Source organism: Lepisosteus oculatus, chromosome 1 (genome assembly GCF_040954835.1).
Source record: "Lepisosteus oculatus isolate fLepOcu1 chromosome 1, fLepOcu1.hap2, whole genome shotgun sequence".
Taxonomy (NCBI): Eukaryota; Metazoa; Chordata; class Actinopteri; order Semionotiformes; family Lepisosteidae; genus Lepisosteus; species Lepisosteus oculatus.
Genome location: NC_090696.1, coordinates 29,958,170 through 29,982,428, shown reverse-complemented (window position 1 = coordinate 29,982,428; position 24,259 = coordinate 29,958,170). Strand labels below are relative to the sequence as shown.

At 38.6% G+C, this 24,259-nt stretch overlaps 1 protein-coding gene across 2 annotated transcripts in view; it reads right to left on the bottom strand.

Annotated features, from left to right (window-relative positions):
• Positions 1–14,062: 14,062 nt before the first annotated feature.
• LOC102696376 (polycomb group RING finger protein 3) overlaps positions 14,063–24,259 on the bottom strand; it is an 81,664-nt gene continuing 71,467 nt past the window's right edge. For both annotated transcript variants that reach the window (XM_006629518.3, XM_015344636.2), the window contains exons 9-10: positions 23,490–23,570; positions 14,063–22,572 (exon numbers count right to left, since the gene is read on the bottom strand). In XM_006629518.3, coding sequence (XP_006629581.1) covers positions 22,525–22,572; positions 23,490–23,570 — 129 coding nt within the window. In that variant the 3' untranslated portion in view covers positions 14,063–22,524. The remainder of the gene's footprint in view (positions 22,573–23,489; positions 23,571–24,259) is intronic.

The window sequence follows — 24,259 nt, the reverse complement described above, 5'->3', positions numbered from 1 at the left end:
AAGCTTTACTTGTTCCTTTGCAGCCTATGCATGCTGATGCAGGTACCTACTTGAACAGTATCCTAATGTGCCTTTATTGTTTCTACTTATCCATCCATCCATTTTCTTGCCACTCTTTCCAGTTCAGGGTCACGGGCAAACTGATGCCTATCCCAGCAAGCAATGGGCGAAAGGCAGGGTACACCCTGGATGGGACACAAGTCAATCACAGAGCAGATAAACTCAAACACAGACACGCACATACTCACACCAGGGCCAGTTTTCCCTGAAGCTATTGTAATTAACCTTCCAGTGTGTCTTTGATATTTGTCCATTTATTTCCATTATAAATACATAGGCAACATCAAGGTGCTTTTACCTTTTCTTTTACTCCTTATAAACAGTAAAATGATTTCAACTTCTAAAGCAAAGGTATGTGCTCCTCAGACGTTTTTTTTTTCTTGTTCATACAGATTCAAGAATAAATTATCAATTTTTATCATTAAAGGTGCTCCTGTCTCAGAGTGCTGTAGCACTTGACTGTAATTACTTAATTCACAAACCACATCATGGGAAACATCTAATGATATGAAGCTTAATATTCCAAGAGGGTAATGAGGGATTGTGAACTTTTAGTTAATTTTTTACGTGCTGTTTACTCAAGATGCTTTATCATTTTACAAGTTCTTATTGTACAAGAAAATGAGACAATGAAGCTATTTTTGCTCTTCCATCTTTGAAATAATGCATTTTAAAAGTTCATTTCTATTTTTTTTTTCAGTACTATACACAAATTCACCCAGGGCCACATGCACCAGCTATGTTGCACTAATTGGACGACAACTTAAAGCATACCACCTGGAGGATGATTAATGGAACAATTGCTTATATGAAGGGGTTGCACAAGATAAGAGTTGGTTTGTTGTGGACAACAGGGGACAGCACTCGACAGATGGTGGAATGCTGAATAGGGCTACTAGGGTGCTGAAAACAAGACAAAATGGGTAGGAATGCCAAATGACTGATTTAGTGGATATGTGAATGGAGAACAAATAACAAGGTTGACCCAGACACCTATTCTATATAATCCACCTGTTTATCTAATTACAAAGAAACTACTTCCAAACAATATTCAAAAATGAATGTTGCAATGGTGTTTCCAGCTACTCAAGTGAATAAACTAAACTTGTTTAGCGTTCTAAAAATGTTTTTTCAGATCTCCTCTGGTCCCTATGAGCTGAAACTGTCAATTTCACATTCACCTGAGAGATACTTTTGTATACAATATGAATCGAGAGTTACCAAAGCATTCCTTAACTTGCCTGACATGTAATATTTCATATCTTGAAAGATTTATTGCTTTTACAAAGCAGCCACTACTTTAAAATCAACACAAGGTAATTCTTTATTGAGCCCATTTCAGGATAACCATCGCTGCTAGAAAAAAAATTAAAGCTGTCCCTTTGAATTTCACGTATGTCCCTCAGTAGCACAGCAAGAAAGATCTTTGTCCTCCCGGCCTCCAAACAATCACAAGTACTCTGCTATGGGATTAAACTGAAATGGAACAAACAAAGGGGCTTCTTTCAAACTATTTTTTAAACTGTTATGCCAAGAAGTGGTATTCTTAGTAAATGACCCAGGAATACAACTCAAAATTATTCTAGAATTTAGCCCATGAACAAGTCAGTCTAAAATGGAACAAGCAGAGCCTAAAAGAAAAATATAATTGTCTGTTGAACATAATTCAGGGTTGAAGGAAAGAAAAGATGCATTGTTATAAAGAACAAGAGAAGGTGCACAGCAGGTGAGAAAACATCGTAATGAATGGAAATCCGAATAGGAAGTGTAACTCAACTCCCTATTCAGACCTCATGTGATTAATACATAACTTATAAAAATATACATACAGTATATACAACTTGTTCATATTCCATATGCATAACTTATGCAGATCTGTAGGAAGTAGGCATGACTCTACTGGCTCTTGTAAAACAAGGAACCATTAACACAAAATGATTCTCACCAGACCTGTTTTCTTAACAGATTTTTACATCAAAGCTGTACAAAAAGCCAACCCAACCAGAAGAGACAACTAAGACTGCTATCCAGGATGCACATTACATACCTCCCAGAAGGCACCAGAGAAGCCACTCCCAGCTCCCAAAGAGGAGCGAACCATGAAGGGCACCAGCTGGTCTAAAAAGACACAGTCATACAGCCCATACTAAACCACTTTGACCCCTTTCCTATCACCTTGTACACACATCCTGGCCTATACCAGGGCTTCCACCAGGACCAGACAGGAAAACAGAGCTTATTTCTGAGGAGGACCTTCTAAATCTCCTTCAGCTAGTGGCTTCAAAGAGAGATTGGTAGATCGGGGATCAACCCCTTATGGCAGACCTTTCAGGGTCCTGAACAAACAAAACACTTCTAGCATTTCTTCATAGTAAAAGGAGGTCTTATTGGGCTGCTGTGAGACTTGCACCATGAGGCTTTTTCATACTTATATTTTAGGCTCATGCAGTGTGCACCACTTTGGGTCAGCCTAAAATGAGGTCACCTTTTTTATTAAACCTAGCTGATTAGTGATCAGTGTCACTTGTAAACTAATGAGGCAAAACACTTGGCAGTGAAATGTAAAGTTAAAAGGTCTGCCCTTACTCATGATTAGCAAATCTTTGGTAATTTGAACTTGGAGGTTTATTTAGGTATTGTACAATATTAAACTGAGCTGACATCAGAAATACAAAAGTTTCAATACTAGTACTATACTAACTTTCAGTTACCTAAATTGCTGCTTGGAATCTGCTTGTATTAACGACTGAATAAAAATGTATTTCATTGCACAGGAAAACTGATTTAAGTTTGTTGCTAATGCCACAAACTCCAAATTGGGGGAAAAACAAACTTGATCAAAACACCATTGTCTGACGAAGTACTTAAGATATTTAAACATTTTAAATAATAAATACAGTTAACATCCTATCAAAGCACATACATGTTAAAATAATTGCATTATATGAAGTTTAGTACCAAAAGGACTGGATTCACAATCTGGAAACAATGGTAAATGCCAAAAGCCAATTATGGGCCAGTTAAATTGGTAAAGCACATAAGACTATCATGTTTTGTAAGAAATAATGTTTAATTCACTTACTTGCACTTAATTACAGGTACCTTACAATCTCAAACAAAATGCCCCCTAAATCGATAAGCAGACTCTTGGCCTTCCTCACTAGCTGGCCTCATGTCTGTCTATACCAATCAGGTGTAAGTTTCCACGATAGTCGGGTGGTCTTTTACTTCATGCCTTTTAGCCTTATGCTTGGATGACACAACTGTAGTGGCGAGGCTTAATAATAAGGCAGAATTAAGTGTTTCTGAGCTTTCCCAAATTAGGCCTCATTTCTCTGTTCATCTCTGTGGTGCAGCCACAGAGAAACCATTCATGCAAGGTGATTTAAGGTCCAAGGACAGCTCCCAAAGGGGGATGCACTTAGCTAAGCCTGGCTATCATGATCAATGGTCATCCATTGGTGCCTATCTGTCTAGGGAGTGTGAGTTGGACATCTGGATTGCATTCCTAAGTGTCAGGACTAAGTGACTCATATCTCACCTTGATCAACCAATCAGGGACTGGTAGGGCCGAGTAACCCACGTGGGACTCTGATGCCCATGGAACTTTCAGCCAATCAATGAGCTGAAGTTCCTCCAGGTAAAAACAGGCAACACAGAGAGCCTGAGTGATTCAGACAAGATTCAACAAGATTCAGACAAGATTCTAAAGGGAATTCAAAGGAGAATTCCAGGGCAGGACGGCCCAGGAGCAGAAGGCTCCCAAGGGCAGGACATTCTCGCAGCGCGCCTCCTGACCATCCTGAGACTCAGCCCGGACAACCACAGAACGGCCAGTGTGTCCGAGTGCCAGAACTTTCCTTTGTTCTAAGAGTCTAGAGTGGAGGTTGCCAGAGAGTAACCAGCAGCAGGCCTCGTGAACAGGTCGGAACTGTGGAAAGCTGAATCACTATTCAGAACTAGCTCTTCATCAGGAACGAACCGGTCCTCTTCCTGACTTGCTGGGACCCACAGTCATCTTTTCTCCTGTGCACAAACTTTGCTAGTTAAAGCCAACAATGAGCATCAGCAGCGCACCGTCGCAAGCCGCACAGCACAGCCTGGCACCGAGCCAGAGAGCGCGGATTGGACAGCAACAGCCTGCAACTGTTCCTTTGTGCCCGCAGGAGATCTGAATCCCCAAAGATTGGATGAGTATTCAACTTCAATGCATTACAGCTCGAGAATTCAATTGTTATCCCAACCAGTTGATATCAATTTAATTCCTAAGAGTTATGTACTTGTTTGAGTATCTAATGTAGAAGTTGTAACCAAGTTCACTTTACGAAACGGTCTTAATGAATGATATACTGAACGTATGTCCTCTTGATATGTGTAACACTTTGTAACTGATTGAATATATATCTTTTGTATTCTGATAACCCTCTCGATAAGATCTGTTAGGTTTATATGCATATTCTATGTATTAATAAATGTATCCTCGTGTATTAGTACCTGTGTGTGTGCGTTGTTTGAGTTATATCGCATGGTTGGATTCTAAAGCCACCAAAAGAATCAACTTTGTGATTTACTGCTACAATTAATAATTGTCTCAGTAAATGCCCAAACCCTACAGAACTGGTGCCTTCAGAGAGCCACTATGATATTTGGCGTCCCTGAACCGGTATTCTCTACATTTATTTGGCGTCCCTGGGTGGGCGTGGCAAGACTGAAATGAGTCAACCAAGCGGAATAATTCAATATAAAACGCCGCGGGTTTCATACACGACAATACAGTGCTGAAAGCCGAAAGAAAAAGTTCCCCTTGCTCTTTAAGCAGTGCTTGATTGTTTTGTGATCTTTTGCGATCTACCGGGTTGATTGCATACTTGATCTTGTGGTTTTCTGTGGTAAAACTGTGATTTCATACTTAAAAGTAATACTCTTTAAGTTTAACGATGGTTGCTAAAAGGTCTGAATTCGAGTCGCTATTAAGCACTCTCTCTAGCAGCGACAAGTCTGACCACGATCTCTTCCATATCTCCGTCAGCGGAGAAGCTAGAAGAATAAATCTCCATTCTCTGAGAGAGCTAGCGAAGGACATAGAGAGATTTGACCCCGCAGTGTCAGAGAATAATATCGAGAGTTATATTCAAGACCTCAGGTATAACCTGCAGTACCTGCCAAACGCCACAGAACAGGAGAAAGTGTTTCTGGTTAGAAAAACTACCAGCAGAGCTGTACATGAGTGGATGGCTAGGCAGATGAAAGAAGTCTGCAATGACTTTGAGCAGCTTTGTCAAGCACTTATCGAAGAATACAGTGCGTTTATTGACCCGACTGCTGCGATAGCCGCCGCTCTTAACATTAAGCACGAGAGAGCAGAGTCCCCTCGCGAATATTACGAGAGACTTAGACGAACTTATTTTGCAGGGCGAAATGATGAGGGTTGCGAAGAGAACACACATTTCAAGGGTTTATTCATTGCGAATCTCCACCCATCACTCAGAAAGATGATCTTAATGCATATAGATGCACAGACCATGAAAATGACTGATATCAAGAGATTCGTGCAGAAAGCCTGGGAGTATGATGTCCAAAGTCGCTCTGAGCAAAAAGTTGCTAAAGCGACTGCGTTCGCCGTCAGAGCCAGCAGGGTTAATTCCCCCCTGCTCGAAGGAGCACAGGCTCCTGAGCTGGCTAAGCCCCGTTCCAAAGCACTCACACAGGACCGCACCCAGCGTCCTAAGTGCCATGAGAACACCGGGGGAGGGAAAGGGCTAGAAAAAGCTGAACAAAAGGATTCAGTAGCCGCCCGCCTGGCCAGGCTTGAACAAGCTTTATTAGGACAGGGACAACCGTTCCCCAAGGCTGCCGGAAGCGTGAATGAGCTGATACTCTCCACTGGAGGAGGCGGAGACCCGCCCCCTCTCCCTCCCTCAGTCTATCTGATTGAGCGGAAAGGTTCCTGCCTGGATAAGGTCAGCCACTCCCAAGTGAGTGCTGACTCCACCCCTGAAGTCACAGAGCAGGCAGTAAAACGCAGAGGAAAAGCAAGAAGCTTTTACCTCAAGGCTGCCATGGGAGATGTCTTACCCAGTGAGACACTGATTGACACTGAGGTTGAAAGGTGTTTGATGTCACACGGCAAGCTCAAACGGGTAGAAAAAGAAAAGGGCATGCGACTCAGAGAGGAACCTTTGGTGAATCACCAGAAAGGCAAGGTGTGGAAACAGGTCAAGGCTCCTAAGCCTTCTGTACAGAAGGAAAGGGGGGCCAAGAGGCAGACTGTGCTCACACAGTGCCCACCGAACACAGAAGCCTATGTGAAGATTCCTTCTGTTCCCTCTGGACAAGAAATAAAAATATTTCCTTGTTCCCCAGATATACAGGGAAGTCGTGTCCCGGCTGAGGTCACAACAGCCTCCATGCCACAGGAGCGGTGCTCCAAGCAGCCGCCTGATCCACCAGGTAAAGCACACACCTTTTACGTCCCTAAAGAGGAGCAGATCTCCCCACCTGGCGATGAAAAGGAGCTTTCCCTGTGCACCCTGGCACCCAAGAGGGGTCAGGACCACCACCCTGCAGTGGTGGAAGGGATCCAGATGGCAGGAGAGCAGGTTGGTGATGAAGCCCTCACCCTTAGCCCTGAGAGGTCCTCTATTAGTGAGGATCTGCTTGAGCAGCTGTCACAGGGCCACCGCCAGGTGCCCCTAGTGCAACATTCACAGGTTAGACAGGAGGTCCAGCTGGACGCTGAGACTACTGCGCTGTGGACACACCTGATCCCAGATGCCGATTCCCTCTGCTGTGACCCAGGGAACCTGCAGTCAGGTAACATTATTTCTCACGACTACCAGGTAGTGAGTGAGACTGACCTGATTGTTCCTGCCTCAACGGCAGGGTTGCCAACACACCCAGTCCCCCAGAAGGGACAGGGAATGAAAGCCGAGACGGTTTTCTTACAGCCACCAGCTCAGTCTGTCAGTCTGAGTCTGACCAACAGTGGTTCAGCCAGACTGGAGCTGGATGGTAAAGTCACCCGCCTGCCAGTGCAGGACATCGCAAAGAGGGGTGTCAGAATCCCCGCCTGCACTGACATGGGCCTGGTGAGTGATAGTAAGTTCAAAGACAGTGAACTAGCTATCCCAGTGCTGAGGCAGCTCCCTGAACCCCTAGCGAGGGAAGGGGGGAGCGAGCAGGTGTCCTACACCCACGCCCAGCGAACGATTGTAAACATGCCGATAGAGGGATTCCTCAATCAGGAGGTGTGCAGGGTGGACCTGAACAGTGAGAATAGGGTAACAATCCCAGATCACTCAGGTGCTCCAGATGACCACTCAGCCGAGGGTCAGGCATGCTCCACCGCTGCGCCGCCCCCTGCAGGGTTCCTAGAGCACAGGCATGAACAAATCGAAAAAGCAGATGCCCTGGAAACGGAGGAGCAGCATCAGCCGCTGCGTCAGATCTCCCCAGATTTCCAGGATGTTGGTGCCCAAGATGCCACAGGGCATACTGAGAAAGACACCATGTACATGCTGCGCCAGCTTAGAAAGGCAACAGTCACTCAGAAGGAGATGACTGGGATCAGCCACCCGAAAAGACTTTTGGGAGGACTGATTGCTGCCACCACTGTTGTGCATTTGCTATTTCTGGTAGGTTTGTGTGCTACTGGCACTCTCACCCTGACTGCCCCAAGAAGGCAGGTGTCAGAGATGCCAGAGGGTAGTGACAGACTGTATCAACAGCAGCAAAAGTTGGAAAGCTTAGGGAAAACCCTACAGGCAACTTCCTATGCAACAGGGTTAAACCTTATTCCCCAAACAGTGGACATGATTGTTGGTGTTATACAGTGGGTTTATGCTTGTGTGCAACAGGCCAGAATGTTGACACAAGACCTGTTAAGGGAGTTTAGTGCCACTGTAGCCAGTCTAACCACGGCACAAATCCCAACCCACTTGATTCCACTCTTCTCAGTAGAGGAGTGTGTGACATTAACCCCATCGCTCATAGCTCACCCAGAAGGCAATCCAAGATTGAATTTGGTTCCAAACCTTGAGATGGGTATGGCTACCAAAGCTATCCATTGGCTGTGTCTAAACGATTCACCAATGAAGGGTGTAAAGCTACTAACGAGCAGAGGGAGGTTAATGAACCCCATGAAGAGCAGGTGGGAAGTAAATGGCTTGTCAGCACACCACATTTAACTGACACTATGACTTGTGACGGGCATGATACAGCTACCACAATGCAACTATCTAACCAATAGTTTTCCTGTAAGTTCCCGAGGAGGCCATAGTACAGCATGGTAACTTAACACTGTACGGTCTGGAACCAGACAACATAAGACCAAACTTGAGGTCATGGATGCCTTCAGGTGCCACACTATTGAATTGGATAGAAATCCAAGAAACAGTAAGCCCTGAAGAGGTACAGGTAGTTGAGTTTGCTTTAATGGAACAAACCTCCAAATCACCCTAGCAGATACCCAACACAGGTGTTGTGGTTTATCGGGGGGCTGGGAACAGGAACTGTTGTTATTGTAACACTACTGCCAGGTAGCTGGATCATGACTGACAGTGTACTCTGAATGATGTACTCTCACATCAAGATGTACTCTGGGTAGCATGAATGAGTCAAAGGTAGCATGTCAAAAGAAAGAAAGTGACTTCTCCCCAAATATCTACCACAGAGGTATCAGATATTGACAGTGAACTTCCTGATGTGTAATTCCTAGACTGAGATAATGTCTCCTACCGTGTTTATACATACTCCAGATGTTATTCATCCTGTTTGTATCCAATGCTGGTTCCGGTATGAATTCTCGAGGAGTAATGTAGACATTTAAGATTAATGTTCTAATGGCAAGGGACATCACTTAACTCTGTTTTGTTTTGAAGGCAACAACGCCTCAGGACCTCGTGACCTTCAAAAAGGGGGGATATGTAGTGGCGAGGCTTAATAATAAGGCAGAATTAAGTGTTTCTGAGCTTTCCCAAATTAGGCCTCATTTCTCTGTTCATCTCTGTGGTGCAGCCACAGAGAAACCATTCATGCAAGGTGATTTAAGGTCCAAGGACAGCTCCCAAAGGGGGATGCACTTAGCTAAGCCTGGCTATCATGATCAATGGTCATCCATTGGTGCCTATCTGTCTAGGGAGTGTGAGTTGGACATCTGGATTGCATTCCTAAGTGTCAGGACTAAGTGACTCATATCTCACCTTGATCAACCAATCAGGGACTGGTAGGGCCGAGTAACCCACGTGGGACTCTGATGCCCATGGAACTTTCAGCCAATCAATGAGCTGAAGTTCCTCCAGGTAAAAACAGGCAACACAGAGAGCCTGAGTGATTCAGACAAGATTCAACAAGATTCAGACAAGATTCTAAAGGGAATTCAAAGGAGAATTCCAGGGCAGGACGGCCCAGGAGCAGAAGGCTCCCAAGGGCAGGACATTCTCGCAGCGCGCCTCCTGACCATCCTGAGACTCAGCCCGGACAACCACAGAACGGCCAGTGTGTCCGAGTGCCAGAACTTTCCTTTGTTCTAAGAGTCTAGAGTGGAGGTTGCCAGAGAGTAACCAGCAGCAGGCCTCGTGAACAGGTCGGAACTGTGGAAAGCTGAATCACTATTCAGAACTAGCTCTTCATCAGGAACGAACCGGTCCTCTTCCTGACTTGCTGGGACCCACAGTCATCTTTTCTCCTGTGCACAAACTTTGCTAGTTAAAGCCAACAATGAGCATCAGCAGCGCACCGTCGCAAGCCGCACAGCACAGCCTGGCACCGAGCCAGAGAGCGCGGATTGGACAGCAACAGCCTGCAACTGTTCCTTTGTGCCCGCAGGAGATCTGAATCCCCAAAGATTGGATGAGTATTCAACTTCAATGCATTACAGCTCGAGAATTCAATTGTTATCCCAACCAGTTGATATCAATTTAATTCCTAAGAGTTATGTACTTGTTTGAGTATCTAATGTAGAAGTTGTAACCAAGTTCACTTTACGAAACGGTCTTAATGAATGATATACTGAACGTATGTCCTCTTGATATGTGTAACACTTTGTAACTGATTGAATATATATCTTTTGTATTCTGATAACCCTCTCGATAAGATCTGTTAGGTTTATATGCATATTCTATGTATTAATAAATGTATCCTCGTGTATTAGTACCTGTGTGTGTGCGTTGTTTGAGTTATATCGCATGGTTGGATTCTAAAGCCACCAAAAGAATCAACTTTGTGATTTACTGCTACAATTAATAATTGTCTCAGTAAATGCCCAAACCCTACAGAACTGGTGCCTTCAGAGAGCCACTATGATATTTGGCGTCCCTGAACCGGTATTCTCTACACAACTATTAAACGTTCTATATGATTCTCTAATAACACATACAGATCAGGCAAAAGTGTAAAGACAGTGACAAGAAAATAAGAAAAGAAACAAAACTCTCGAGGTTAAAGCAGCTTAACATGCAGTAGTCATGCAGCTGCTGCTGATTCTGCCAATAGACCCAGCACAAAACAGACAATTAATGCAGCCACTGGACATAGCACTAACAAAATAATTCTGCGCCTTGCTTTAGCTTAGAGAGTGCAGTTGCTGGACACAGCATTAGTGAAGACAAAGTGGTGCTGATTATTCTATACTAAACAGCTTTTGCTTAATAATCTCAGGAAGGTGTAGCATCAGTTTTTTTGATTGGTTCAGTTAATAAATAAGCATACAGGGTTCTTATTTCATATGTTTCTATTAATAATGTTGTATTAGCTGAAAACGCAGACACATTTAGTAAAGAGATTGTAGTCTGGATTGTGGCCAACATATTGTTAATGTCAGGGCAATTTATAGTCCTAGTCCATCAATGAATGTTGGAATAAATATCTATCTGTGCAGATGCTGTCACCTCTTTTACATTTTACATGACTTTTACATTCAAGAACAGAAGTTTGCTAAATTTGGGCCAATATTTTGATCAGTAATCAAAATAGTAGGCTACCTTAAATCTCTAGCGTGCATGTAGATGGAGGAAGGCAAAAAAACGCTGACCTAAATTTGAGGCAGCAGAAGATCAGTCCTGACTAACCTAATAAGTGTAAAAGGGGTCCCAGACATCAATGTCTGTAGAATATTATGAAAAATAAGATTGCTATACAGGGATAGAGATATTAGTGTATTTGGGGATTACAGTAAAGAACACATAGCAATATTGTTCTCTTGCAGCCTTATTGTATATTTGTAAAGATTTTACACTTTAAAGTGACAAGACAGATGGACAAACATGCAAAAATAACGTCACAAAACCTTAATGGAAAAATACAGACAAAATCTTAAAGGAGCTGATGCTGTATTACTTTTAATTTGTTGATGAATTTGTGGTATTCACTCCAAATACTGAAAAAATCAAAAATGAATACAAGAAATAGCTAAGGCAACAAAGCAGGACAGAACATGAACTAATGAAAAAATTGAGGTCTAACATGTTTGCTTAGTCTAAATCTGAAGATTTTAGTCAATGTATCTAAGCCTGTAGGATTTGCCAGCAAGTCACTTGGAAAAACATGTATTGCCAAGTGAAAACCAAATGTATGAAATTAAAAAAGCTGCAATTCAAAGGCGTACTTATGGAAGAAGGAATTCTGAACAAAATCTACCTTTGTGACTCAAGAGGAAATGCCTTTGGCCGGTGTGCACTCCTTGTGCTTTGGGTGTGAACTTGGCTCTGAACACAAGAATGAATCAGACACGAAAAGCAGCCTGATATATGACAATTTGTGACATTACTGGAAGAACGAACACATAAAAATCGCAAAGGGTCAGAATCACTGCGAGATCAATTCTGGAGAATATATCATGAACTGGATTCCAGGGAAAAAAGATCAGACCCGCAGGGAGGCCTCACAGTGATTTGGTTGAGAGATCCTTTAATAAGAACAACCTTTTCAATCAGTTTCTAGTTCTCCTAGAGAAAATGTTAAACATGTTGATGGCAAGTATTAAAGTCAGCTGTGTGGTATTAAAGCTGGACATTCTGTGAAAGGAAGTATGAGTAAAAATGGCAAAACACAATAATCCAGCCATTTAACGATTAAGGGACAGAATAACCTTTTAAGAGAATCTAGTAAATATTGATACAAAAGGCAGTGTTATTTTGTAGATATGTTTTCTGAATATTTAAATCCAAAGTACTTTAGTGAAGCTTAAAAGTATTCTTAGTGATCATTTGTAAGACACTTTGACCAGCGGTCCTGCAGCTAATTTACAGCTAATTTTGTTGATGTATTTTGTGATCCAAAAGCCCTGTTTAATTAACACTGAATGGAAATTAAGCATGCACAACAAAATCATGTTTCAAAGCTATATAAAGTGTCTTGCATAAGTATTGAGACATTTGCAGTTTTCACATTTTGTTGCTTTAAGGCTTGTAGTCATGATACTTTCAAGTAGAAAGTGATATGTTATATACATAACCTACTTCACATATTCAAAACAAAGAAGACTAGACAATATGCAAGATAAATAAGTCTAGTAGTCAAATGTCATACGTATACAAATATTTTGCTGGGCAAACTTATATTAATGTGGGTGCATACAACTACTTCAATAAAACACACAATTAATTGAATGGCCTCTGTGTACAACAGTGGTTCACATGATTTCAGAATAAATACTGTAAGGTTCCTTAGTCAGATATTGAATTTCAAGCAACAATTCAACCACGAAGAGCAATGAACTTTCAAAACAATTCACAGATGAAGTTGCAATACAATAGCAATAGGGAGAAAAATATTTTGAAGACCCTTAAATGTCACTTGGAGCATACTGAGGTCAATAATTAAGAAGCTGAATCTTCCAGGCACTGCATACATTAGGCTGTTCCTGAAAACAAAGCAGCTAGGCAAAGATATAACGAGTGAGGGATGTCACCATGAGGCCTATGGTGACTTTAAAAGTATTACAGAGTTTAGTGACTGAGACAGACAAAGTGTTAATGGACTAACAATATATCCAAGTCACTCCAGAAAGTTGGCTTGTACAACAGAATGGAAATACAATTTCCAACCTCCATGGAGGTTGTAACAAAGCATGTGAGTGATCAAGACAAAATTGGAACTCTGGCCTACAGTAAATGCCAAGTGATACTTTTGGCACAGTTTCAAAATAATGCATCTGCTAGTAAATACCACTACTACAATTATATAGAGATATTTCAACTTTTTAGGATTGAAGAAAAAAGTACAGGAAAACACTAGAAGAAAATCAGTTTCAATCCACTGAATACTTCAAAGTAGGGTGACAATTCACCTTTCAGTAGAAATATAATCCAAAGCACAAGACCAAAGCTACAGTAATGAGAAAGTTTTCTTGAGTGTCTCAAAGTCCAGATTTGAATTTGTGGATAAGCTTGAAAACCCTTACACAAGGTGATCCCTCAATCAACTTGAGAGAGCTTGAGCAAATCGTCCAAGAGGAATGGGCAGAAATTGTGCCAAGCTGGTGTGCAAATTTGGTAGAAGTACTGAAAGACATGCAGCTATAATTGCTGACTAAGATGCTTCCACTAAATATTGCATTCACAGTTCTGAATACATATGCAATCAATATATTGCATTTTTGCCAACATTTATTATAATTTAACTTACCCTTAAATACTCAAGACTTTTAGTAAACATAAGTTTAAAAAAATGTATATGCATAATTTTCTAATTTCACACAATAGGACACCATAGGAAGGTTATGAATATTTTTATGGCAAAACGTTATGGATAATGTAAAAATAGTGCAAGCATTAAGATCACATAAAAGATAAATTATGAATATAAAATATGAAGAAAGATATAAAATAATTGACAAGAAGATGGAATATATATAGTGCTTACAATTATATAATTTGAGTCAATTTTATTGTGAAAGGAAAAAAAGTGTATAATTGAAGCTTATGGACAATCAACAAGCATTTTGTGAGCAGTATGCAAACAGTACTCAAGCACTGACTGGGGGATAAAACACATACAGTAAAAGGCTACTTAAAGGCATTTATTAATGAAATACACACTCTGAATTTTTCAACAAAATGCTTCCTTAATAATGTGTGGCAGAAAAACAAGCCCAGTTCTCTAACTTGACTGAGCTTCAACTCCCAACTGCTTTGACATGGCAATGAAAACAAAGTTTTATTACATGTGCAATAAATAATTATATTAAAAAAAACAACAAAGAAAAAGACACCAAGCTAAGTGCCCATGTTGTAAATCAAATCTCAACACATGTATCACAAAACATTGAGAACAAGAATAAAATAAAAACCATAAAACCTCCACCATTTTGCTTAAGTCTGCATTAGTGTGATCTGATATTCCCAGTCAACTTGATAGGTTACTGAGAAGGAAATCGGAAACCTGAGTAAATGACAGGAAAATAGGAGAAACCTTGAGTTCCAGGTTGGAATTTTAAACCATCTGAGACACGTATATTGCACATTTCTTTTTTCAAAAAATATAGCCTACTGAACATTGCCACATTAAAGTAATTATAAGACCTTGTTCCCAAAAGGAGCACATTTTAAAGTGTATGTTGCACACAGAAAACAATAATGCAAACATAATCACATTCCACAACAATAAAATGAATGAAAAAAAGCAGAGCACACAGCATAATGCTAGGAAGGGGAAAGTGTTAAAAGTACATCATTAAGTTTTATAGAATTCTTTTCGTGCAAGAAACCCCAAGATTCCATACTTATGGTTATAGTCATATTTAGCCAGGATAAGAAATATAAATGACTACACCTGAAACTCTGATATCCACAAAGCTGTGAATTCTTAAGAACCATAGAGCTTTGCCCTCATACTGAAATGGCTCAGCTACTGAACAAAAAAACCCTTGCAGTACAACCTTTTCTTTTTCAGGCTACAAAACAGATGATGGCAGTCCTGGCTACGAGGAACTCACCAGCGTGAAGGTTGGCTACTGCGGCTTTTTACATTTGCATTACAAACAGCTGCAAATATATTGTCCATTGTACATTAGTTGCCTCAATGTTATTTTAGGAACTATGCTTTTTTTCCCCGTTTTTTGGTAGATTTGCATATGGATAATTAAAGCAACTCTCTACTGTCGAATCTCTGCAAGACTGCCAAATACTGTCACTCTTTTGAAGGTTTTAATGCTTCGTACATACTGTATCACTACAACTTTTAAAAATTAGTTTATCACTACAGTTTCTACTCATATTTTTGTCATTATGTTGTCATATCAATAAATACAAGATTTTGAAAAACTACAGATCCAATTTAACTTTGATACACCAGCTATTGTACTAGCCCAGGGGTGCCCAAGACATCGATCAGAAACTAATTTATAGAAACAATAGTAATTCTCAATAAGATTGTAAAGATTGGCAGGAGCCAGAACATTTATGTGGCTGGCAGGAGGGGGATTAGCCCGGAGAAATTAATGAAGTTTGATATGGTGGAAAGGGCAAATATGCTTGGGGCCAGATGGCAAAATGTTATTTTTAAGTGTTACCCAGTCCCAAGGTAGTGTCTTGAAATCATAGAAGAGAGCAGAGGTACTTGAAATTTTCATTTACATGTATTAGACTGTTCTTAGGTTTTATATATCTTGAGGATGGGGTCCTAAAATGAGTGCTGTATTTATTATGAAAAAAACAGAAACTTTGAAAATGAGTGGGGGGAGTACATTAAGATGACCAGTTAAAACGTGCACACTTGATTTGACATACAAGCGTAGTGAAAGGAAACGGAAAGCATTTCAAAATTGTTAACGAGAGGTGTGGGTGAAATTTCTGTTAAAATCAAACTATGAAAGGTAGTCATTGAAAAGGTAAAAATGTATTTCTAGGCAAAATTAATAAAAGTATCGTGCATCTGATCAGTCTCAATATAGTTGAAAAGGGACAAAAATGTGACAATAAGGACATTTCTTAACAGACTTTGTATACATAAGTGTGTAGGTATGTTTTCTTACGTTCTTATACTTTTTATCTACAGATATTACTGTACCTATATAGCACAACCTGTTAAATATTTATCTATGGGGTAGGAGGGAGACTATGCCGGTAGAATGCATTGATATTACTGTAGAAAATTTAGATCCCGTGTCAAAGTCTGGGCACCCATGTACTAGCTGAACAAAACCATCTTTAGATTCTGACAAGCTTCATTTCTCACTCTAGAATTTAAAAAAGCAGATGTACGTTTCAATTTTTAGGCCTGTCAAGACCTATTTCTGTTACAATAATGGTATGACCAGAGTATGAATATTTTTTATAAAATTGATAAACTATTGGACATAAGCATACAGATAACTTACTGAACTTTGGCAGGCCATAATTTTATTGTCTTCAGCTACTCTTTTATAGCCCTGTATTTCTTTCTTGCTATTCATGTTCCTTTTGAGAAATGACTTAAACACACCCACCAAACATACATTTTACTGGAGTAGATTCAGTTAGAGCTACACATGTGCCTTTGGGACTGCTATTGACAGACACTGAAAAATTAGGTAAAATTGCATTACAGTATCATACAATATTCAAGAGTCCATCCTGAAACCATATCACTGAGCACAGACTAAGGGGTATCAGTAGGAAGCATTAGATGTAGATTACAATTTTTTTTAAGTTTTTAATAATTGTTTCTGGGGGGCTGTACTGAAAACAACTGCACCTCTAAATGCAAAATTTACTTTTTCATTAAATGGTAATATTAATCTCAGTTGCGTTACCATTAATTGGTAAGAAAACAAATGTTTTCTAACAGGATTAAGATTGGTATTATTTTTGAATATTTCAATTCTTGAAACAGGCAAACTAAATTTGAAATAAGTCACCTTTTCCGTTATTTACTTCAAATGATGCAACCTTTCTCTGTTGACAACCATATAAAACAAGCAGAAAACTCTTTGAAAAAAACTCCTGCTGTACTCAAATGACATTTAAAAGAATGGCATTCTGAAAATTGTAGAGTCAGATATCCAAATTCAATCACTGACGATATGTTAAAATGCTAAAAAAAGAGGGGAAAGACAGTCCTACTAAATAGTCCCACCTATTGGCATATGACCCTTCACAATACTTGTACTCAAAGAAAGCACTGTAAAGCTGTTTAGTCCAAAAATTTATCAGCCAGGTCAATTTAACAAGCTGACATTTAATACCCTATTAAAAACACATCAAACTCTGGATCACACTACAAATAAAACAAAGATCTTTCTAATTCACATGAAGCAATTATGTACCTCCCAATTAAGAGAACAACAGAAAGCAGCTTCTAGGAAAACACTGTATATATATATACAAGTGTATACTAATAAGGCATGTAATCCCTGCTAATTGGGGTTTCAAGACAACCAACAACAGATTTCAAAATCTGTACTGGTGTACACCGAATTTAAAAATCACATCTTCATGTTAATAATAAGTGAGGGACATTAGTGTATTGAACACAATATACATTAATGTAAATATGTAATTGGTGCTGTGTGGATCACCAAACTGGGACGAGGTTTTTGTAACTTTTTGGAAACATGTACGACACAGACATCAACCCTGATAGGTTGAATAATTACAGAATAAAAACCAAAGTAACAGTGTACTGTAGATTAAAACCAGCTTTATGAGCACATCTTCAGCTCCATTTGATTCTCACTGCTAAAGCACTAACACTAAAAGGTTGGAAATCTATACATCTTGATCACATAAATGTCTCTTTGTCAATTCAATGTCAAGATGCAGCCTTCCTTTAATGTCTCAGTAAGACTCTTTAGTTCCCCCTTAGCAAATGTAAGTGACAGACTTCAATCAGAGTACAGGAGTACCTTTATAATTCTGGACAGTGCTAATTGCACTTAATGCTTTTTTTGTGAAACAGTTTAGTGGAGTCATTCTTTTGACTGTCTCAACATCATTATGGATAAAACTACAAAAAAATCATCTTTTAACATGTATTGTAATGCCTGAGGTGAAAAACAAAAGACAAGTTACCTTCCACCCCTATTAACATTCAAGAGTTCTATTGGTACACCATCACATCTCTGAATGACTGGTTTCAAGAGCTTAATAAGTTCTTCACAAATCAAAACAACAACCATAAGGCCAGAGAACATGATGTCCAAAAGATCCACTGAGGTAGACTAGAGGGCCTGTGAAAATGCTGGAAATTTGCCAGTGGAAAGAAAAAGTGTGCTAAAAACATGTTGCATACATTGACTGATACTGCATGGTCAGGATATGTGCTCTCAAAAGAGGACAAAGTACAAACAACTCGATCACAAATAAATACTAATGTTGACATGAGCTGACTATATTTTGCTTTCTGCATTAAAATACTGTATGCATTCAGACATTAAGCATTATTTTATGTTGAAATGAGAGCTACAACAATAGTAAATGTTTTTTTTTTAAAATTGCTTGTCAGTTCTTAGTCGGGTCTTAACTGAAAGTTATAGAAAAGTGTATTGTTCATGTTCTTTATACAATGAGCTGGTAAAAGCCGCAGTACTTTGCATTGGAAACTGATTTGCACCAGAGTTTACAGTATAAAATGTTAGCACCATAATCAGTTCCAGTGCCGAGACAAAATACTACCACCATTCACAATGGCAGAGCTTATCCATCTTTAGGCTTACAGAAACTCTGTTCCAGAACTCGCACCATTGAATTCCTGAACATTTACCTCCAAATACAAAACACACCTTGAAAAAATTAAACCAAAATAAAGTAACAAAAGCCTTTGTCTAATTACATCAGTTTTAAAAAAGTAATTGACACTGATCTTATAGATCCACAAGAATGAAGTGATGTCTGGCTCAACATTTTTAAAATACTCAATTTTCACACTGCAGCCATTTCATTGCTCAGAATCCAAAAGGTATACATGTACATGAAGTAAGTAATCATAAGAACGTAAATGTAAAATACTGTTTTCAAGCTTCAGACATTAAAAATTAAAGCAGATTCTATCATACATAAAGCTGCTAGTTTGCTTAGGTATACAAAAAGCCTATTGGCATGACACAATAGCTTTGCTTTTGTATGGTTAAAGGCAAAAGACAAAGGGCAAGGGAAGCATGGAGTAATGTCAGTGGATTATGCTTAAAAAATTAAAGCATTGCTGACCTCAACTAGTAATGGAATTTGCCTAAGTGAAGGCTGTGTGCTATGATCGTGGGTTTAAACCTGTTAATTTGATTGCCTATGATGCTCACGATTCCCCAGTCAGCACCATACAAGCACCTGAGTGCCATCAAAGGTTGAGATGTTCAGCTCTCACCTACCCCTGCAGCTTCCCAGATGCTTGCAGGCCTATAGTGCTGTCAATGAGGGACGCACCACTTCTCCAATCAGTGCTGAACCTCCAGCACAGGCATGTGACATGTTAAAAGATAAATGGTTTGAAAGTGGGCGGGTTTGAGAAACATGTCTGCACTTCCTCATTCTCCCGTGTGCTACTGCAGGGTTCGTAGCTGCTAGCCGAGACATGAAAAACACACAAATGTCCATTTCAGATTGGGTGGGTAGAACAAAAATAATTGGCGATTTTAAATTTCAAATAAAAAAATGGCAGACTTTTGATCAATGACCAGTTAAATAAAAATTTATGAACTAGCCATTTTTATACTGAATTAACCCATTTAACGGCACTCAAGACAGCACCAGATCAATAGAAAGAAGGCAATGTACCCATTTGTGGTCTGAATTATCCACCATTCTTTCAGATCGTTTGAGGTGGAAAATTAGCCCTCTTAAATGTGCATTAGGATGCAAAACCAATAAGCACTTATCAGACTTTCTACAGAAAAAAAGTTAGAAACATTGGTTTTGCAAAAAAGTAATTCTGTATTAAAAGACAGTTCAGAGGGCAGATTCATGACCATAAGCAACCTGTCAATTAGAGGTTATTTTCTTACTAATGTATAAAAACATCATAAATTCTTCTCCTGAATTTCCAACCAAAACATTTTGATATCAAAATTTGCTTAACAGAATTAAAGGCTGCAACCGAATGTGTGTTTTATGTTAAACAAAAGGAAATTTCTATAAAAACATTATCAAATGAGAAAGGAGAGGAAGTCCAACCCCCCCCACCCCCCTTCAGTTTTATTGGTACTGAACTTGGTGATGTGATCCCATGCAAATGTTTTATATTATGAAATAGGGCAAAAAGATTCGTTATCTGCCTTCATATTTTTTCTTTCTTCTGCACCATTACTCCTAAACAATTAAAAACGGAAATCACTTATCATTAATTTGGTGCAGTGCAGCAAAAATCTGTAGTTCAAATACATTTTTGCTTGCTTTACTTTAGATATCAGAACACTATTCAGATTACAAGATGGAAAACATCATCTTACAGTAATCTTCTTAGATTTCTCACTAGGAAGTTGTAAAATATCTTACTTTGAATATTAAACACAGGTCACTCAATATTAAATATCCTTATATCAACAGTAGATTTTTGTTTAATTTCTGGGCTACTAGACAAGCGAAATAAACCACAAAATCAGTATTTTGTATGCACTATTAAAAATAGCACTTAACACTGTCCTGCCATTATATATATCTATGAAAAGTAAACTATTTTACCTATGTTGTAGCTTTTCATGGCTTTGTACCAAATAGTTCACGGTTAGCACAAAATGAATTTAACCTTCGTGGTTTATTCAAAGCAATTTTTGATATAAAAATGGTGGCTTTCACCTTTCTTAGGTTATGCTTGCATTAAAACTAAGTTATTTGCTATTAAATCAAACATTTACAAATACCTTTCAGAAGATCTCATTTAAACTATTAATTCAGTATGTAAACTCAAACAGCCTGCCACACAAAACAGAGAAGCCAAGCATAAAAACCCTATGGATTAGGCTGTGCATTTGGCAATGTAGGTGGCAATAAGCTTGGAAACCGTTCATGGTAAAAGAAAACTGTTTGGGGAAAATACATTCACTGGTGGGTTAGGAGATGACTGCTCTGAGAATTTCCAACTTTGCCCTTGGATATGAATCTTCTATTCCTGATAATAACACACCGCATATGTGAAGTGACATGATAAGGTCTCGTGTCACCTATGGCATTTATGGTTGAGTCAAGAGGACGGAAACAACAAAGTGCATATTTTATCTGTTGTGTGCCTGTACAACAAGTACTAAATACACATTTCCTAAGCTTTTTCAGAATTCTAAACTGGGCATGTATTGTATACAAATTAATGAGACATTAAGGTTTTCTTTGGGGCTTTCACTAACTTTTAAAACTTACCCACATTTCTTAATTACATTAAAAAACGTCAATTTTACATTTTCCTTCAACTTTAAGCAATTTCAAATAGATTATATATGACATGGGATCTGGACCATTCTAGTGCCTGTTTCTTAGTCTTCTAAAGAAATACAAAGAATCTACTGCAGGTTTACTGCGATATCTAAACTCTGTTGAACAAAGCCTACTGAAAATCGAGATTTCTGTGCAGATCAATGCTATCCCATATTTAGCAGTTGACCTCCCAGTTCAGCCCAGTTTTGAATGTACTTCAAAAACAGTTTCTATTCACCAGATGTTTCCAAAACGTATTGCTCCCATAATGTTGATGAAGCATTAAGCAATTCCATATTTGCACTGACATTTTCAAGGAAAAGAATTTGTTTTGCCTTTTGCCAATAAAGACCAGTGGTAAGTTTTTTGTTAGAAAAGGAACATAATACAATACAAAAGGTTGTAAATGAAAGGAAACCATAAATTTACTAATATAAGAAGCTGGTGTGTTTTTTATACCAAAGTCTGTTGTTCTGAGTTTTACAACACAATGGTAGCCCCAATTACAGCACTTTCTGAAACCATGCCTAGAGTTCGCTCAAAACATTTCTAAGGACTTTTATATACAAGACTTGTATATAGAACATAAATAACTACACAAAAATATTAAATCCAGTCTATTCACAATTGACTCAAAAGTAAGAAAATTAACAAAAAATGTTTGGAGACAATATACAACTCAATAAACAGTTTAGAAATTATTTCATATATAACTATATATACTTTCTGTGCTCCCAAGACATATAAAGTGTGACCTGAAAGAAAATGTGTTGTTAAAAAAACCTCTTCTGCCCCAAATTACCTTTCAAAACGTTTGCAACAAAAAGGATTGATGTCCTGAAGTACGAAACCTTTTTTTTTCTTGTGTAAACTGTGTACCAGTAGTGTCTTGGTGCCTTTTCCAATCTCTCTTCTGTACAAAAGTATAAATATATGCTTTCTTCAAATATTTCACATATCTAGGACATAGCGGACAAAGAAAGGTTGTTTCTCCCCCCCCCACAAAGTTACAGTATCAGTTCCTGCGTTTGTGGCTTGCTGGTTTGTGTTATGTGAGTTTTTTTTGGTGCACTTTGTGCTGGGTGATAGTCTCTGCATAAGTAAAATGCTGCACAGTCCTGGGCCAGTGGGCCAAAACAACCGCTCTGTCCTACAGCAAATCCATTTTAGGTCTGTAATGCAGAAGAAGGGGGGACTTCTGCAAAGAAAATAGAGAGGAAAGTCCAGTTAACAGTATTTTTAGCACTGCATTACTCAATATAAGAAAAACCTCAGATTCATTACATGTATTCACAAGAAGAATGGCATTTTTCATGCTTCATTTTACCATTAAATTATTAAATCTTTGTAATCAGAAGTTGTCAACATTATTTGGTCTCATTCAAATGTTGAGCATGGCCATTTCAGATAACAGCTTAGGAAGTGTTTCTTCAAGTGACTGAACTGCACTACTTCCCATATTAATTTGCAAAACCTGAATATTTTATCATTCAAAACCAGCCTTTTTTGGCGGGTCTATTTTATTGGCCTAATCAAACTTGAGAAGATGGGCTTATTAACCATCTTGGACATAGCATATTTGATTTTTGATATTAAGTTTAACCAAGAACAGATTTAATAAAGCATTATTTGAGAACAGTTACCAGAACATTTATGGAATGATACTAAAAAGTGCAAGTGTCTTGGAGAATATACAGATTACTTCTTAAATGTGTTATGAAGAAATTTCAACAATATTCAATTGCAATCTCTAAGCCAGACAAACATGAAAACAGATTGGATTAGGTCAAGAAAATCATCACTGCAAGAACCCTCCAATAACTGACATTTCTGAAGGGTATGTTCAATGAATATCAGTGAAGAACAATACTTCTAAACCACACAAGATATTTGTAATAAATTTCAAAGAGCACACATTGCTTTTCACTGGAACTCTTACAGAGCAGACAAACGTTTTTTTGTATGGTTGCATCTAACATGTTTAACCATCGTAGGTGGTTGACATTAAGGACTAATGCATGCTGAATGAAGATTTTTTTTATATTTACACCTCTACATTAATAGCCAAAACAATATATCCTGTTGGTTTTGTTTTTAACCTTATTCCATAATTACCTTAAATCTCCATCTTGTTACAACTACAAATTTCAACGTATGGTCCTTGCCCAAGATTTCTTCATTGCATAAAATATCCAGCTGACAAAGGAAGAGATAAAAAACAGTTCAGTCTTTTTAATAAACGTGAATACGAAAAACAGAAAAAATACAGCACCCATTTCAGTGCATGATCCTGAGAAACTTTATACTGCTGTACCACTCCTTTGACAGGATGGAACTACTTTTTTTTCACTGTTCATGAGTCTATGTAAAAATGTTTTATAAATAAAACTACATTTCAGAAAAATAAAAACTGAAATTAGATATAATTCACCCGATTTAAGTCATAAAGCTATGATGGACGATATGTATTCCAGACAGAGAATTCATTCCTTTTTTTCCTTTTACTTCTATACAACTCTACAGTGATCTTTCCAGATACCCAAAGATAGCCCTTACTTTTTTGGATGTTTTGAATATACAGGTTCCAGGTATTTGATAAGGCACAACCTTATCAAAAGAAATATGACTGCGACAGTTTTGCCCTATTTATCAAACTCAGATGTGTCACGTTATCAACCATTAAGCAATTTTTCAATACACTCAATATTAAAAAGATTACTTTCCAGCTGGGATTTACTTTAAATTCACATAGCCACAGCAACATCTACTGGTTAAATAATGTATCATCAGGCTACATGTCTTTTGATGTTAGATTTGTTAATTCATCAAATGTGTTAAAAGAACTCCACACACATTTTTAGCATTAATTGCCTTCCAGACTATTT